A 19,234-nucleotide genomic window follows, 5' to 3' on the forward strand; every position below is an offset into this window, starting at 1 on the left:
TGGAAGGAGTACATAGAGTGCCTATACAAGGGAGATGAAACTGAAAGCAATATTATAGAAAGTGAAGTGGAGGCAGATGAAGACAAGATGGGAGATATGATACTGTGAGAATAATCTGACAAAGCTCTGAAAGACCTAAGCTGAAACAAGGCTCCAGGAGTAGACGATATTCTATCAGAACTACTGATAGTCTTGGGAGAGCCAGCCATGACAATACTCTTCTGTCTGGTGTACAGGATGTATGAGACAGGCGAAATACCCTCACACATCAAGAAGAATGTAATAATTCCAATTACAAAGAAAGCTGCTGCCGAGAAGAGTGACAACTTCCGAACTATCAGTTTAATATGTCATGGCTGCAAAATACTAATACGAATTCTTTACATAAGAAGAAGAATGAAATAACTGGTAGAAGCCAACCTTGGGGAAGATCAGTTTGGAGTCTATAGAAATGTTGGAGCATGTGAGGTAATACCGACCAAATGACTTACCGTAGAAGACTGGTTGAGAAAACGCCAACCTATATTTGTAGCATTTGTAGACTTGGAGAAAGTTTTTTGACAATGTTAACAGGAATATTCTCTTCGAAATTGTGAAGGTAGCAGAAGCAAAATACAAGGTGAGAAGGACTATTTACAACTTGTACAGAAACCAGACAGCAGTTATAAGATTTGAGGGGCACGAAAGGAAGGCACCGCTTGAAAAGGGAGTGAGGCAGGTTTGTAGTCTATCTCTGACATTGTTCAATACGTACAATGAACAAGCAGTAAAGGAAGCCAAAGAAAAATCTGGAATACGAATTAAAGTTCAGGGACAACAAATGAAAACATTGAAGTTTTCTGATGAAATTATAATTCTGTCAGAGACAGCAAAAGACTTAGAAAAGCAGTTGAACATAATGGACAGGGTCCTGAAGGGAGGATATAAGATGAACATCAGCAAAAGGAAAAAAACGATAATGGAAAGCAGTCGAATGAAATCAGGTGATGTTGAGGGAATTAGTATAGGAAATGAGACACTTAAAGTAGTAAATGGGTTTTTCTATTTTGGGCAGCACAGTAACTGATGATGGCTGAAATAAAGAGGATATAAAATGTACAAGGCTGAAGTAGAGAGGATATAAAATGTAGACTGGCGATGACAAGAAGAGCTTTTCTGAAGAAGAGAAATTTATTAACATCATGTGCCTGTAACAAGTTGAGCACCAGTGCTTTCTATCAGCGCTTGGAGTCTGGTACTTTCTCAACACAGCTATGACAATTTACAACTGTTGTACTGATGGTTCCTGTATCTACAGTCTTCCTGTGTTCGGCCTGCACCCTTTGGAGCTGAAGCCCTTCTTGTGTTTTCCTGAGACCCTCTAGCCTATAAAACAGCCTAGTCCACACCACACAGCCCCTGCTACCCATGTAGCCGCCTCCTGCATATAGTGGACACCTGATCCATTCAGCGGAACCCGAAACCCAACCACCCTTTGGCGCAAGTTGAGGAATCTGCAGCCTGCACAGTCGCAGAACCATCTGAGCCTCTGATTCAGACCCTCCACTTGGCTCTGTACCAGAGGTCTGCAATCGATCCTGTCAACTATGCTGCAAATGGTCAGCTCTGCTTTCATCTCGCAAGTAAGACTGGCAGCCTTTACCACTTCTGTCTGCAGCTCGAAACCAGAGAGAATCTCTTATGATCCAAAGTGACACACATTACTGGTACCAACATGTGTAACCATCTGCAGTTGGCTGCACCCTGTACTCTTCATGGCATCCGGGAGGATCCGTTCCACATCTGGAATGACTCCACCCAGTATGCACACGGAGTGCACATTGGTTTTCTTTCCCTTCTTGGCAGCCATGTCCCTAAGGGGTCCCATAACACACCTAATGCTGCAGCTCCCAACTAGCAATAATCTCACCCTCTGTAACTGCCTGGATCTTGCAGGCTCAGAGGTTTCCTCTGAAACAGGACAGGTGACAGCATCTAGCTCAGCGACAGTCTCAGCCACAGACAGCACCTGGAACCTATTGGTCAGACAAACTGGGGAAGCCTCACGTGTGGCTGCCTGGGGAGTCTTTTGCCGCCTGCTACACCGTGGGGCAACCCCACACTCTACCACAGGTGAGGGGTCAACCTCAGTGCGAGCAGTAACTGGGCTGCCCGCTGGTGAGGACCGATTGGAGGACTCGGATGTGGTGGATGTCCATTGGATCCCCACGGCTGGCCGGCCCACCCACAACAGTGGTGCCCATCCAATGGAGCCTCAAGCTGTGTAACAGAAGCCATCATGCCTGAAGCTGAGAGCTAAGTGTCACCAACTCGGCTCGCACCTGCACACAACAATCTTAGTCCCTGTCCATACTAAAGCAAAGCGACCAGCCAATTATTTGTGTGTTTGTGAAGCTAAAGTACCATACTTGGTGGATTCTGTAATTGTACTTGCACACTACAATTGCTGGGCAAAACTATTGGGAAATATGACATCACCAGATATACTTTAAACTTGCTTCATTATTGTGACAAAACAATTTTTTGCTGATGAAATGGTGATGAATGGAGGGGCATGTTTTAGGCAACTGTGAGGGAAATGTTGAAACACAATGGGTTGCACCTTCAAACTAGGCTAACACTTAACGCCTTACATCCATGCAAGCCTGTATTCAGTCATATGATCTTGTTTCAACCAGAGGATGAGGATGATGATGATATCTGTTAATACTGATGTGGTAAAGAAACAGTTATACCTGTAATGGCAGGATTCAACAGTGTATACACTCTGAAAGGATACAAATCCTTTCATTATTTATTGAAAAAGCAACTTCTCATGCTTAAAAGAAATTTGGACACCGTCAAATGTCTGGTGTTTTGCTGAAGACAGTTTACTTCCATGTTCAAATATAGACACCAGGTGGCTGTTCTGTATTGACGGATCAATGGCAAAATGTGCCAGATGAGAACCTTGGGAAGTTGGGACAATGTTCAAATAATGCACATAAATGTCATTTATTATGTCAGAAAGTGCAATGTAACTGATAGGCATATTTTCATTTTCAACATAACATTGAAAAACAATTAAATAAGACCAAAATAAGGAGTATACGGTACTTCAAAAAATAGCCATCAGAAACTAATAGAAAAATTGACAAGAAAGTAATGCTGAAAATGGCCATAAAATATTACAATTTTATCATGTCCCTATTTATACCTCTTACACTTAGTTCACGTTTGCCCTCCTCCAATCCTCGATGAATTTAACAGAACATAGAAGGACAACAATTATTCTTTAGTTCAGCTTTTTAATTCTCAGACAGCATCAGCAGCACTATAAGATTGTTCCCTAACTATGCTGTTGTGCACAGGAAAGTATTTTCGCTGGCCAATTGTAAAAAATTTCAGAAAGACAATTACAAAATTTCCCCATGGTATTATGAATGGCAGCTCTTATTAAATACAAATAAATGTAAGATAATGCTTACAACAAACGAAAAGAACCTGGTTATAAAATTAGTGGCAAACATCTTGAGCATGTCAAATTGTGTAATAATTTGGAGGTAATAATAAGACAGGATATAGAATGGAATGATGTCATAAAATCAGTATTAGGGAAAGTGAACGTAAGTCTTAGATTTGTTCGAAGGGTTCTGGGAAAATGCAAAGCAACTATAAAGGACATTGCATACAATACGCTACTGCAACCAATTCTTGAGTACTGTTGTAGTGTTTGAAGTCCTTATGAAGTAGCCACAATAAAACATCTCACAAATTCAGACACATGCTGGTAGGATTGCAATAGGGCAGCATTGCCTGTACAAAAGTGTAACAGAAATTCTAGGGGAACCAAATGGAAATCCTTATAAGAAACGCACTCATGACAGTAGCATGTGAACAGTCAGCTAGCCTTGCCATTTGTGAGCTGCTCATTCCCAAATGGCAAATCATAGCACTTCACCCTTTTTGAAAGCTGCTTATGCATTGGATTACGGGCATTTGCTATCTGTAGCGTTGCACGAATCCTCTCCCATGTGTCTCTACTCCGATTACATACTTTCCTTAACATGCCACATGCCCGCGTCACCACCAGGTGACAATCTCATGGGCGATAGTGGTCATAATGTTTTGGCCATCAATGTTCAGTTAAACCCATATTTCTATAGCAATAAAAAACAGTGTTTGGTGCTGTGTGAACAACATCATAGCTGCATGACAACCCAAAGGCAATAATGAAGTTTGCTGATAGGCCAAACTGGAAGAAGATAAGAGATTTGAAAATCATTTTGCAAGTGTGCCCATCAACTCCTTGAAACTGAAGGCCTTGATGTTACCAATACCTGCTCAAAAGTATTATTATCTAACGAAAACACAAACAAATGTGGATTTCAAAAGGGTTCAAATGGCTCTGAGCACTACGCGACTTAACTTCTGAGGTCATCAGTCGTCTAGAACTTAGAACTAATTAAACCTAACTAACCTAAGGACATCATACACATCCATGCCCGAGGCAGGATTCGAACCAGCGACCATAGCGGTCGCTCGGCTCCAGACTGTAGCGCCCAGAACTGCACAGCGATTCCGGCCGGAAAATGTGGATTTAATCAGTGAAATTTTCTAAATATACATTTTCAGACTTCCAATACATGTTATTACCACATGTCTACAGCATACTTTAGCTTCCTGCATTAGCTAATTTATGCTGCTAGTTGTTAATAGCCATATAACCAGTGTAACAGAAGCTTTAAATAGTCTTAATTAACATTAATTGAAGAACAAAAATAAAGTACTCGTGCACATTCAGCACTAATGAAATATGTTCATTAATATAAACATCATGTCTACCTTTTCCGCCCTGTCAGAACACTGCATTGCATGTATACTTTGTTTTGTATTTGTAATTTAAATTTGTAAAAATGTAAGTGTTCGTTTGCTCAAAATCTTAAATTTCACGAAGTTCTTCCTGAGTGCTTCAAAATTTTGACACAACATTGCATACAAATATTCACTTTTTATAAATCTATTTTTAATGTATGTAATACATAAATAAATAAGTACACATGTAGAGGGGAAACATTATTACCTATCGTCTCGAAAAGTTCTTGACCAATTTACTTAAATTTTTTGAAAGTTACTGTAAGAAATGTATGGACACATATATAGGGCAAAGCTGTTAGAAAAAGGAAAGTTTTATTTATGTTTTATTGGCTTACAGAGGGTAGAAGGAAATGCACATAAAATGCAGAAAGAACAAGATGGACAGGGGGGGGGGGGGGGTGGCCAAGACAAGATGGAGAAAGTGGGGAGGATGTGATGGGCAGAGAGAGGGGAGGAGGATGTGATGGGCAGAGAGAGGGGAGGAGGATGTGATGGGCAGAGAGAGGGGAGGAGGATGTGATGGGCAGAGAGAGGGGAGGAGGAGGTGATGGTCAGAGAGAAGGGAGGAGGAGGAGGTGATTGACAGATAGAGGGCAGGAGGAGGTGATCAACAGAGAGAGGGGAAGAAGAGGTGATGGACAGCGAGACAGGAGCTTTCTCTTTACTTTCTTTTCCATTTAACCAAACTGAGCCACCCACCATGTGACAGAGAACAGCTAGTATTTAATAAAAAGTTTTGTGGTGAGTCACTAACCTACACTGAGTTTTAGTAATGGTTGTGCTCAGTATTTTTGCATTATAAGTATCTATATGAATTTAAGTAGTAGTCAATAAAAGTGTCATCCAATTAATACATAAGGAATCTTTTGCTATGGAGTCTTGCCAGTAAATGTTTGTGAATATTTCTCAAATCTCATCCAGTGCTGCCCACTACAATCTATTTTTTCTTCTCATCCCATCCGGTAAGTCTCCTCTAGTCAGGGGTTCTGGGCAACTTTCCCACAAAGCTAACCAGTTCCTAATCTGCCAGTTCTTTTCCTTCATCCCTCTTTTCTTCTGTATCAACCCTTCTGCCAAAGGGATGAGCCACTGGCTCTGAAAGACTGCACATTTCATCAACTTCTATTTGTGTTTTCTCCAACTACCACATGGTGAGTAGATGCTTTTATCTGTCAAATTATATTACATGTCCATAATGGTAATTAGAACTTATATCTAATTATACATAAAAAACAGATTACTGATTTTTAGCACATCTAGTGGCAGCTGTAGTCTGCAAAAAATCTACACATTATATTAAAAACAAGGATAATGCCCAAATTTATAAAAAAGGATTGTTTAGTGTATGTGATCACTGGTTCCACTAGCTCTTTTACATGTTACTATTTTAACAAAACTGCTAAAAGATACAAAATGAAAATGTTGGCAAAATGTCCAAATGTAGGATTACATTAACCATGACTTTAATTTTTTATCTCACCCTTTCCATAGGTACTTCAGCTGTATCTCCAAAATCAATAAAATTATTTGTCACATGATCCTGATGCATTTCCATTATAACAGCACGATACCAACACACTCCATCTGGTGTTGCTAAGCACATTTTTCCTTGTTGCAGCATGCTAGAAGGTAGTTTGCCTGCAGTCTGGAATAGCAGAAAAATGTGTCTTACAAATATGCTCAGAAAAACTGCACAAATACACAATCTGACTATGAAACAGATTAAATTTTGTCAATCTAACATACAGGAAAAAGGTTTACTATTTATTGATGGCACACATGATGCAAGATATTTATAGACCAAATATCACCTAATTACAGCATTAGTGATTAGCGAACAATATTTTTTGTTCTTTTCTAATCATGCTCACTTTCATTACATTTGTCACACTTCTGCTTCATGTATGTATAATGCAAATTCCTGGATGGAACTACACCTACTATAAGAGAAAGCTAACCATTCATCTATAGCAAATCAGTGTGAGGAGCACAGAAACACGTAACAGGAGACAGTGTCTTTCAAGCACTAGTTCTTTATATAGCAGAAAAAAACTGCACGTGTCACCCCCCCCCCCCCCCCACACACACACACAAAAGCACAAAAGCAAGTACAAGCACAAGCTCACAGAGTACTATAGGTATACTCCCATGGGCAAGGATTATTGATAATTAACGAAAGCTGTAGCCTGAGCTCATGGAGGTAGGGACGGGGAAGAGAAGGATACAATGGTGGGTAATGAGGCTTTGGACAAGACAATAGCAGTACCGAGGGTAGAGCAAAAAGAGATGTGGAAGGAGGGACCGATTTGGAGAAAGGGGGAAGGGAAAGAGAGGAGGAAGGGGAAGAAAAGATGATGATGAAGAGGAAGAAAGGGAGAGGGGTTGCAAAATATGGGGGGAGTTGAGAGGAGATGGAGGGGGGTGGGGGGGAGAGAGAAGAGTGGGGGCGGGCGGGGAGAGAGAAGAGTGGGGGCGGAGGGGGAGAGAGAAGAGCGGTGGCGGGGGAAAAAAGGAGAGGGGCGGGGGGGGAAAAGGGGAGGAGGGGCGGGGGGGGAAGGGGAGAGGAGGGACAGGGGGGAAAAAGAGGAGAGGAGGGACGGGGGGGAAAAAGAGGAGAGGAGGGGCGGGGGGGAAAAAGGGGAGAGGAGGGGCGGGGGGGGGAAGGAGAGGAGGGGCGGGGGGGAAGGAGAAGAGGGGTGGGGGGAAGGAGAAGAGGGGTAAGGGGGAAAAAGGAGAGGAGGGGTGGGGGGGAAAAGGAGTGGAGGGGCTGGGGGGAAAAAAAGGAGAGGAGGGGCTGGGGGGAAAAAAAGGAGAGGAGGGGCTGGAGGGAAAAAAAGGAGAGGAGGGGCTGGAGGGAAAAAAAGGAGAGGAGGGGCTGGAGGGAAAAAAAGGAGAGGAGGGGCTGGAGGGAAAAAAAGGAGAGGAGGGGCTGGGGGGAAAAAAAGGAGAGGAGGGGCTGGGGGGAAAAAAAGGAGAGGAGGGGCTGGGGGGAAAAAAAGGAGAGGAGGGGCTGGGGGGAAAAAAAGGAGAGGAGGGGCTGGGGGGAAAAAAAGGAGAGGAGGGGCTGGGGGGAAAAAAAGGAGAGGAGGGGCTGGGGGGAAAAAAAGGAGAGGAGGGGCTGGGGGGAAAAAAAGGAGAGGAGGGGCTGGGGGGAAAAAAAGGAGAGGAGGGGCTGGGGGGGAAAAAAGGAGTGGAGGGGCTGGGGGGAAAAAAAGAGAGGAGGGGCTGGGGGGAAAAAAGGAGAGGAGGGGCTGGGGGGAAAAAAGGAGAGGAGGGGCTGGGGGGAAAAAAGGAGAGGAGGGGCTGGGGGGAAAAAAGGAGAGGAGGGGCTGGGGGGAAAAAAGGAGAGGAGGGGCGGGGGAAAAAAGGAGAGGAGGGCTGGGGGGAAAAAAGGAGAGGAGGGCTGGGGGGAAAAAAGGAGAGGAGGGCTGGGGGGAAAAAGGAAAGGAGGGGCGGGGGGAAAAAGGAGAGGAGGGGCGGGGGAAAAAGGAAGAGGAGGGGCGGGGGAAAAAGGAAGAGGAGGGGCGGGGGAAAGAAGAGGAGGGGCGGGGGAAAGAAGAGGAGGGGCGGGGGAAAGAAGAGGAGGGGCGGGGGAAAGAAGAGGAGGGGCGGGGGAAAGAAGAGGAGGGGCGGGGGAAAGAAGAGGAGGGGGAGGGGGAAAGAAGAGGAGGGAGGGAGTGAGGGGGAAAGAAGATGAGGGAGGGAGTGAGGGGGAAAGAAGATGAGGGAGGGAGTGAGGGGGAAAGAAGATGAGGGAGGGAGTGAGGGGGAAAGAAGATGAGGGAGGGAGTGAGGGGGAAAGAAGATGAGGGAGGGAGGGGAAAGAAGATGAGGGAGGGAGGGGGAAAGAAGATGATGGAGGGAGGGGGAAAGAAGATGATGGAGGGAGGGGGAAAGAAGATGATGGAGGGAGGGGGAAAGAAGATGATGGAGGGAGGGGGAAAGAAGATGAGGGAGGGAGGGTGATAAGATGAGGGAGCGTGGGAGGGAGGGGGGGAAGATGAGGGAGGGAGGGGGGAGAATGTGTGGGAGGGAGGGAGGGAGGGGGGAGAAGGTGTGGGAGGGAGGGAGGGAGGGGGGAGAAGGTGTGGGAGGGAGGGAGGGAGGGGGGAGAAGGTGTGGGAGGGAGGGAGGGAGGGAGGGGGGGAAGAGAAGATGAGGGAGGGAGGGGGGAGAAGAGAAGATGAGGGAGGGAGAAGATGAGGGAGGGAGGGGGTAGAAGATGAGGGAGGGAGGGGGGAGAAGATGAGGGTGGGTGGGAGGGAGGGAGGGAGGGGGGAGAAGATGAGGGCGGGAGGGAGGGGGGAGATGAGGGAGGGAGGAGGGGGAAGACGAGGGAGGGAGGGTGAGAAGAGGAGGTATGGAGGGGAGGGAGGGAGGGGAGGAAGAGGTGGGAGGGAGGGAGGGGAGGAAGAGGAGGGAGGGAGGGAGGGGAGGAAGAGGAGGGAGGGAGGGAGGGGAGGAAGCGGAGGGAGGGAGGGGAGAAAGAGGAGGGAGGAAGAGGAGGGAGGGAGGGGAGGGAGGGAGGGGAGGGGGGAGGAGGGAGGGAGAGGAGGGAGGGAGTGGAGGAAGAGGTGGGAGGGAGTGGAGGAAGAGGTGGGAGGGAGTGGAGGAAGAGGAGGGAGGGAGCGGAGGGAGGGAGGGGAGGAAGAGGAGGGAGGGAGGGGAGGAAGAGGAGGGAGGGAGGGGAGGAAGAGGAGGGAGGAAGGGGAGGGAGGGAGGGGAGGGAGGGGAGGAAGAGGAGGGAGAAGAGGAGGGGGAAAATTAGTTGATTGGTTGTTGGCGGCGAGGGGGGAGATGTAGACAGGGCAACAGAATGAAAACAATCACTTAGTTAGTTGGACTAGTCATTCATTCTTTTGAATGAAACCAGTCTGTGGGAGCAACCAAATGCAAACATTCAAGTCAGTCAGTCGTAGTTCGACATGTCACTTTGATTATTATTCATTCCTCCCCTCCTGAGTGAAAGCAGTCTGTGGGAGCAATGGAATGAAAAAATTCAACACCACTGTTTACTTTGCATATTGACTGAATTGTTCAGCCTTTCTTTTCAAGCGAAAACCATCAGTAGTTCTTGTGTCGGTTGAACCATGTATTAATTCTTTCAGTTGAAACCACTCTTTAGTGTGTTAGTTGACTGAGCTATACATTCATTCTTCCGAGTAAGACCAGCATGCAGTACTTTCATTAGTTGAACTACAGCAGTAAATGCTACTTTATCCCGTCACACAGTAGTTCTACTCCCCACCCCCAGGGATAAGTGAAGACATATCTCCGGGTGTATGTCGAAGTTAAAAAACACTTTATATATGTTAATTTAATTATGTACTGAATGGAGTAATTTTTCTTTTAGTCACTTAGAACAGATTCATACAATGTTGTGGATTAATGTGTTCCAGGTGTCATTAACATGAAACTATTTAAGCACCCGTATCGCTGTGGTATGCCTGCCATAACTCAAACTGCCAACCTCAGACAAAAACTACAAAGATTCCAGACATCTGTGTCAAATCAGATTATTTTCCTGGACACACGCAGTCTGTAGAAGACAAGTTGGTCACTGGCCACAATGTACCAACGGGAGTGGTGTTGTGTGAGAGGTAATGTTTAATCAGTTGCATTTCCGTGCTGACGTCAGTGGACATGTGACACCTACCACTCGTTGTGGTTGTTGTTGTTGTTGTTGTTGTTGTTGTGGTCTTCAGTCCTGAGACTGGTTTGATGCAGCTCTCCATGCTACCCTATCTTGTGCAAGCTTCTTCATCTCCCAGTATTTACTGCAACCCGCATCCTTCTGAATCTGCTTATTGTATTTATCTCTTGTTCTCCCTCTACGATTTTTACACTCCAAGCTGCCCTCCAATGCTAAATTTGTGATCCCTTGATGCCTCAGAACATGTCCTACTAACCGGTCCCTTCTTTTTGTCAAGTTGTGCCACATACTCCTCTTCTCCCCAATTGTATTCAATACTTCCTCATTAGTTATGTGATCTACCCATCTAATCTTCAGCATTCTTCTGTAGCACCACATTTCGAAAGCTTCTATTCTCTTCTTGTCCAAACTATTTATCATCCATGTTTCACTTCCATACATGGCTACACTCCATACAAATACTTTCAGAAAAGACATCAATACTTGATGTTAACAAGTTTCTCTTCTTCAGAAACGCTTTCCTTGCCATTGCCAGTCTACATTTTAGTTCCTCTCTACTTCAACCATCATCAGTTACTTTGCTCCCCAAATAGCAAAACTCCTTTACTACTTTAAGTGTCTCATTTCCTAATCTAATACCCTCAGCATCACCCGACTTAATTCAACTACATTCCATTATCCTCGTTTTGCTTTTGTTGATGTTCATCTTATATCCTCCTTTCAAGACACTGTCCATTCTGTTCAACTGCTCTTCCAAGACCTTTGCTGTCTCTGATAGAATTACAATGTCATCGGCGAACCTCAAAGTTTTTATTTCTTCTCCATGGATTTTAATACCTACTCCGAATTTTTCTTTTGTTTCCTTTACTGCTTGCTCAATATACAGATTGAATAACATCGGGGAGAGGCTACAACCCTGTCTCACTCTCTTCCCAACCACTGCTTCCCTTTCATGCCCCTCGACTCTTATAACTACCATCTGGTTTCTGTACAAATTGTAAATAGCCTTTCACTCCCTGTATTTGACCACTGCCCCCTTTAGAATTTGAAAAAGAGTATTCAAGTCAACATTGTCAAAAGCTTTCTCTAAGTCTACAAATGCTAGAAACATATGTTTGCCTTTCCTTAATCTTTTTTTAAGATAAGTCGTAAGGTCAGTATTACCTCACGTGTTCCAATATTTCTACGGAATCCAAACTGATCTACCCAGAGTTGGCTTCTACCAGTTTTGCCATTCATCTGTAAATAATTTGTGTTAGCATGTTGCAGCTGTGACTTATTAAACTGATAGTTCGGTAATTTTCACATCTGTCAACACCTGCTTTCTTTGGGATTGGAATTATTATATTCTTCTTGAAGTCTGAGGGTATTTCGCCTGTCTCATACATCTTGCTCACCAGATGGTAGAGTTTTGTCAGGACTGGCTCTCCCAAGGCCATCAGTAGTTCTAATGGAATGTTGACAACTACCAGGGCCTTGTTTCGACTCAGGTCTTTCAGTGCTCTGTCAAACTCTTCATGCAGTATCGTATCTCCCATTTCGTCTTCATCTACATCCTCTTCCATTTCCATAATATTGCCCTCAAGCACATCGCCCTTGTATAGGCCCTCTATATACTCCTTCCACCTTTCTGCTTCCCCTTCTTTGCTTAGAACTGGGTTTCCATCTGAGCTCTTGATGTTCATACAGGTGGTTCTCTTATCTCCAAAGGTCTCTTTAATTTTCCTGTAGGCAGTATCTATCTTACCCCTAGTGAGATAAGCCTCTACATCCTTACATTTGTCCTCTAGCCATCCCTGCTTAGCCATTTTGCACCTCCTGTTGATCTCATTTTTGAGACTCTGTATTCCTTTTTGCCTGCTTACCGTAGAAGAAGAATGGGTAGCTCTGAGGGATGAAGTAGTGAAGGCACCAGAGGATCAAGTAAGTAAAAAGATGAGGGCTAATAGAACTCCTTGGGTAACAGAAGAAATATTGAACTTAATTGACGAAAGGAGAAAATACATAAAAAAAGAAGCACCTACCACTCAGCAAACACAAATTACACATGAGAGTAACAAGGATTTGTGAAAGCATGTTATACAGAGTGCATCGGATCATCGACTGTTGGCGGCTTCTCATTGTCTCAACAAAGTACACTACTGACTATTAAAATTGCTACACCAAGAAGAAATGCAGATGATACACGGGTATTCATTGGACAAATTTATTATACTAGAACTGACATGTGATTATATTTTCATGCAATTTGGGTGCATAGATCCTGAGAACTCAGTACCCTGAGCAACAACCTCTGGCCGTAATAACGGCCTTGATACGCCTGCGCATTGAGTCAAACAGAGCTTGGATGGTGTGTAAAGGTACAGCTGCCCATGCAGCTTCAACACGATACCACATTTCATAAAGAGTAGTGACTGGCGTGACGAGCCAGTTGCTCGGCCACCATTGACCAGATGTTTTCAATTGGTGAGAGATCTGGAGAATGTGCTGGCCAGGGCAGCAGTCGAACATTTTCTGTATCCAGAAAGGCCCGTACAGGACCTGCAACATCAATGCTGTAAATTTTCTTCATCATGGCTGTATTCTCCAACACCTCAAGTTTCATCATAGCTCGCCATTGTCACTAACATTACCTTCATAGTTTCTACAGCAAATGAGCAATTAATTCAGGATAAATTGTGACAAAATTACTAAATCTCAAAAAAATGAGTGTGCTGAATTACTTTTGAAAAAGTTTATGACAGAGCTAGAAAAATTGTGGTTGTCATGACAGAAAAAAGCAGTAGATGAGGTGGGGTAGGTAGAGGGATGGGGGTGGGAGCACATTGATGGTCATCTTCAATGTGTGCACCATTTGTAGCACACAGGATATCTAAACAATATTCCAGTACTCGTCTGGCTTAGCGTGTCCTCGTTAACATGTGCTGTTGCTGGTTTGATGTGATCTCACAGTTCCTGCAGGTCCTACACAATGAAAATAAAAAATGTAATGGCGTTGCGCAGGATCTGGGTGTCGGATCTGGTCTGTACCAACCAGTCCACACACTGTGCTAACTATTGGGGGGGTGGGGTGGACGAGAGACCAGTTTTAGGTGCATGAACATTATGCTGCAAGCCGCAAATTTCTATCTATTTCAACTCCTGAAATATAAGTGATCAAATCTGTAAAGATCATTTTGGATCAAGTGTGTGTGTGTGTGTGTGTGTGTGTGTGTGTGTGTGTGTGTGTGTGCGCTCACTTATGGGTTTTTTAATAGACTAAAACAAAGAAACTACCTATGGGCCAGTCATCATTTAATGAATTTTAATTAAGGTTTGCTACTATTTATTCATTTCCAATCAATTGAATTTCCATTGACACGAAAAAAGGTCCAGGTTTATGACAGACAGTAGTATAGAAATCCCTCCAGTATGCCTCAGGACACCCTCAAAGCTAGGAACAACCTGGGGAAACCCAGTGTTGCAAAATTACAACTTTCCTCAAAGCTAATTAACTGAAATATATTTGTGCTCATAGCGCACAGCTTAATTAAACGCAGGTACAAGACGTTATAAAGTAATTCAACTGAGCAGGTTTTTTTTCTTCAAAGCACCTCCTCACTGTGTGCCCGATTTGAGAAGGTGTGAGCCATCTTGGTTTGATTATCTGTCATTTCGAATCACTTTTGGAAGCCAGCCTGAGCGTGGTTTGTCACACTGTTTCTTCACACTCGTCCAGGCAAAGTCTGAGCTGGTTAACCATTTCAGCCCCATTTACATGATATACAAATGCTTACAACACGAAAAACATATCTATATATTAACACTACTAAGCAGACACATTTCAACACACATGCAACTACCATTAGATGTAGCCTTGGGTTGTATAGTCAAGACTATTATGTTTTGATTGTTGTAAGAAGCTGCGAAGTTTGAAATTCATATGTGTATTTTGTTTATTTGTACCACTTAAATGGAAACAAATAATATTGCAAGTGATTGTGATGTACCAAAAGCCTGATGAAAATGAAGAAGCATTAACTACTGCATAAATACACGAATCAGAGTATTATACAGGGTGATTTTTTCCACCAAGTACACACTCTAGGGACTGATCGATGAGAGCATATGGAACGAAACAGGTCTAATGAACTTATGTCAGGAAAGGCATTGTTTCCTTGCTGGAGACCATTTATTCAATCGTACATTGTTACACTGACTGTGGTCTGATATGTGCTGTACCATGCAGCCACAGTTACAGTATATGTTGAAAATGATTTTTATGTGCCTCAACACACGAGTGTACGCGTTGTGACATATTCTGTCTCACATGTTACATTGGCCATGCTGCATCTAAAAAGTGTCAAAGGCAGCAAGAATACACTGCTCCAGTGCCTCCACATCTGGGATGGATTTTGCATACACGGTATGTTTGAGGTGGCCTCATAACCAGAAACTGCACGGTTTGAGATCCAGTGAAAGAACAGGCCACACAACTGGAACCACTCGTCCGATCCATTGACAAAGGAAAACACGATTGAGATGCATCAGGACACTAACGGCGAAGGAGGCTGGAGCACATCATGTAACAGCCACATAACCCTTTGAATCACCAATGGCACTTCTTCCAGTACAGGAGGCAAAGTAACCCGCAAGAAATGCCAATAGTTACAGCCTGTTAGGCAACATGGAAGAAGGCTGGTCCCAAAATACAGACACCAATTATCCTGGTTGACACATTCCAGCTGCACCGACACTGATAATTCACTGTCACCGTGCCATGGGGGTTCTGCATACTATCGCACAGATGACTGTTAGGAAAGTTTAAGATAACTCTATGCGTAAATGTGGCCTCGTCTGTGAATAGGATGAATGACACAAATTCTGGAATCGTGGTTGCCTGGTGAAGAAACCAGTAACAAAACTGCTCCCAATGTGGAAAGTCTGTCACTAGTAAGCCCTGCAAATGCTACAAGGGATAAGGGCAGTAACAACTGTCATGGAGAATATTCCACACGGTTGTCTGGCTTACCCTGTAGTGGCAGGCCAACTGCCTGGTAGTGACGCGGCTGTCGCCTTCCACAGTGTTAATCACATTTTCCTCAAAGTCTGGTGTCCGAACATTTCGGGTACATCCTTCATGATTTCCTGTTTCCTGAAACGACCCTATCTCAGACAAATGGTGAAACACTGTTGCAAACACTGAATACTGTGCTTGCTGCCCGCCACCTGTTGGCATTTGCCATTTGCCTTTCCGCAAGTAAACATCATGTCGGCAAGCTCTCGATTCGAATATGGAACCGTTGTGTACAACACAGTATCACATCCACTACAAGGTGAATCAGCAAGAGAAGTGGATGGACGCAACACTAGCTATCAATATGGCACGAGAGAGCACTAGGGCATGATGTATAAAGAATGGTACCACCCTCAAAGAGGAAACCATGTATACTGTAACTGTGGCTGCATGGTGCAGCACATATTAGACCACAGTCTCTGTAACAATGTATGATTGAATAACTGGTCTCTAGCATCATGCAGTTCCAGACAAATTCATTATACCTTTTTTGTTCTGTATCCTCTCATGAATCAATCCCTAGAGTTTGTACACAGTAGAAAAAATTACCCTGTATATGAAAGAGAGAAATTTTATGAATAAGAAGTGATCCTCAAGATAAATTCAATGCAATACACAATATCTGCAAGGATGATTCTTATTATGAAACTAGATTAAGCAAAAAAATCAACAAATGATAAGTATTCTTCGTGGAAAAATACAGCCTACAAGTGGCAGAATATTCTTCAAATGCAACAGATCAAGTCACCAATTTAAAAAAAATGTATAATATTTAGTTTATGTTCACGTCACCTCAGCATTTACAAAAATAGATACATAAATAAATAATTAATGTTGGGTGTTAACTGGTGGAAGAGAGAGACAGAGCCTCAATAAATTTAAATTAAAAATAATTATTTAAGAAAAACATTCTAATATAATATGTTCTTAAAACTGACTAAAATGTATGAGATAATTTCTCCTAGCCCCATACACATTCCTAATACCATACGAATGATCCTGAAAATTTGTGCTTGTTAATTTTTAATACCTACAACAATACTCATAAAATTTAAAATGTAAAACATAGTATGCATGCAATACATAAGTAATGCATCAATAGTTCACCTAAGTTGCTAACAATTTTATTGAACTTCAAATAATACAAACAGTTCTGCGATTTTCCTCAACGACAGTCACTCTCTACACTCCTTACGATTACCCAATGCATGTGCCATGTGTGTTCCGTTTACAATTTTACAGGTATTATCATAAAAAATTCACAAGCACAAATTTTCAGGACTTTCTGTACGGCATTAGGAACCTGTATGGGGCTACCAGATATTATTTAATACTTTTCAGGCCATTTTAAAAAAAGTGTTATATTAAAAATCAAACAATGAAAAATCCAGGATGGAATGTAACAATATTATGAGAAGGAAAGTTGTTACTCACCATATAGTGCAGATGGTGAGTCGCAGAGAGGCAAAACAAAAAGGTTCTCACAACACACGCACATGCAAACACAACTTGCACACACGTCTGCAATCTCAGATAACTGAAATCACCCTGCAAGCAGCAGCAGCATCAGTGCATGACGAAAGTGGCAACAGGGTGGGCGTAAGGAGGAGGCTGGGGTGGGGAGGGGGAGGGATAGTATGGTGGGGGTGGCGGACAGTGAAGTGCTGCAATTTGGACGGAGGGCAGGAGAGAATGTGTGTGTGTGTGTGTGTGTGTGTGTGTGTGTGTGGTGTGTGGTGTGTGTGTGTGTGTGTGGGGGGGGGGGGGGGGGGGGTAAGTAACGGAAAGGAGAGAAATAAAAACAAATTGAAAGACTGGGTGTGCCGGTTGTGTAGTGCTGGAATGGGAACAGGGAGGTGGCCGGATGGGTGAGGACAGTGACTAATGAAGGTTGAGGCCAGGAGGGTTACGGGAATGAAGGATGTATTGCAGGGAAAGTTCCCACCTGTGCAATTCAGAAAAGCTGGTGTTGGTGGGAAGGATCCATATGGCACAGGCCATGGTGCAGTCATTGAGATGAGGGATATCATGTTTGGCAGCGCGTTCAGTAACAGGGTGGTCCACAGGATGGTCACAGTTTGTCGGTGACCAATTCATGCGGACAGACAGCCTGTTGGTTGTCATGCCTACATAGAGTGCAGCACAGTGGTTGCAGCTTAGCTTGTAAATCACAAGAGTAGTTTCACAGGTAGCCCTGCCTTTGATGGGATACGTGATGTTAAGTGACCGGACTGGAGTAGGTGGTGGTAGGAGGATGTAAGGGACAGGTCTTGCATCAAGGTCTATTACAGGGATATGAGCCATGAGATAAGGGATTGGGAGCAGAGGTTATGCAAGGATGGACAAGTATATTGTGTAGGTTCGGCGGACGGCAGAATACCACTGTAGCAGGGGTTGAAAGGATAGTGGGCAGGACATTTCTCATTTCAGGGCATGACAATAGGTAAGCGAAACCCCGGCAAAGAATGTAATACAGTTGCTCCAGTCCCGGATGGTACTGAGTTACAAGGGGAATGCTCCTATGTGGCTGGACTGTGGAACTTTGGGAGGTGGTGGGAGACTAGAAAGATAAGGCACAGGAGATCTGTTTTTGTACAAGGTTGTGAGGATAATTACGGTCAGTGAAGCCTTCAGTGAGACCCTCGGTATATTTAGAGATGGACTGCTTGTCACTGCAGATGCGACAACCACAGGTGGCTAGGCTGTACAGAAGGGACTTCTTGGTATGGAATGGGTGGCAGCTGTCAAAGTGGAGGTATTGCTGGTGGTTAGTAGGTTTGATATGGATGGAGGTAGTGATGTAGCCATCTCAGGTGGAGGTCAACAACTAGGAAATTGTCTTGTTGCGTTGAGTAGGACCAGGTGAAGCAAATGGGGGAGAAGTTGTTGAGGTTCTGGAGGAATGTGGATAGGGTGCCCTCACCTTCAATCCAGATAGTAAAGATGTCATCAATGAATCTGAACCAGATGAGCGGTTTAGGATTCTGTATTTTCGGGAAAGATTCCTCTAGATGGTCCATGAATAGGTTGGCATAGGGTGGTGTCATGTGGGTGCCCATAACTGTACCCTCGACTTGTTTCAGTCGGATGTCTCGCACTGAGTAAAACATTCATGTAGCTGACATACGCGCAGAGACTAGTTTCTTCCGGTTTTTTCGTTCACCTGAAAAAACTGACTGAAGGAAAAAGCAATCGATTGGATACATCGCGATCTCAGGCAAGTGAAGCATTCACGGTCACGCATTGCCCAGAGCATCTGGTAACAGGGCAATCCTACAGCCAATCGGAGAGAGCGGCGCCAAGTTTCTGTAGTTTAAAAATTGTGCGTTGTCAACCTACACAACACTAATAATTTTGGTTCCTACTGTCATCAGCTATCCACGAATAAAATTTCATGACAATTTTTCTCCACCCTGTAAATGAAGCATACAGGATCAACAGTCAGAAAACCATAGGGTTTTCAGTTACCCACTTCAGATCAGGTACAATTAAGGTACAATAAAGCCCCTGCTACACTGTCACCAACAATGACACAGTGAAATTATTTTAAGGAAATCCTAGGAGCAAAAATTAGATGAGAGGATACAATTATTACCAGTGACATGAATGCATGGACGGTGTATTGATAAATAGATAACAATGATATAGGGCAATCTGGTGTATGTACG

At 43.9% G+C, this 19,234-nt stretch overlaps 1 protein-coding gene across 6 annotated transcripts in view; it reads right to left on the reverse strand.

Moving 5' to 3' along the window:
- LOC126473292 (maternal protein tudor-like) overlaps positions 1 to 19,234 on the reverse strand; it is a 211,816-nt gene that overhangs the window by 29,423 nt on the left and 163,159 nt on the right. For all 6 annotated transcript variants that reach the window (XM_050100257.1, XM_050100253.1, XM_050100255.1 and 3 more), the window contains one exon: positions 6,338 to 6,502. In XM_050100257.1, the coding sequence (XP_049956214.1) occupies positions 6,338 to 6,502 (165 nt within the window). The remainder of the gene's footprint in view (positions 1 to 6,337; positions 6,503 to 19,234) is intronic.

This window comes from Schistocerca serialis, chromosome 4 (genome assembly GCF_023864345.2).
Source record: "Schistocerca serialis cubense isolate TAMUIC-IGC-003099 chromosome 4, iqSchSeri2.2, whole genome shotgun sequence".
In the NCBI taxonomy this organism is placed as follows: Eukaryota; Metazoa; Arthropoda; class Insecta; order Orthoptera; family Acrididae; genus Schistocerca; species Schistocerca serialis.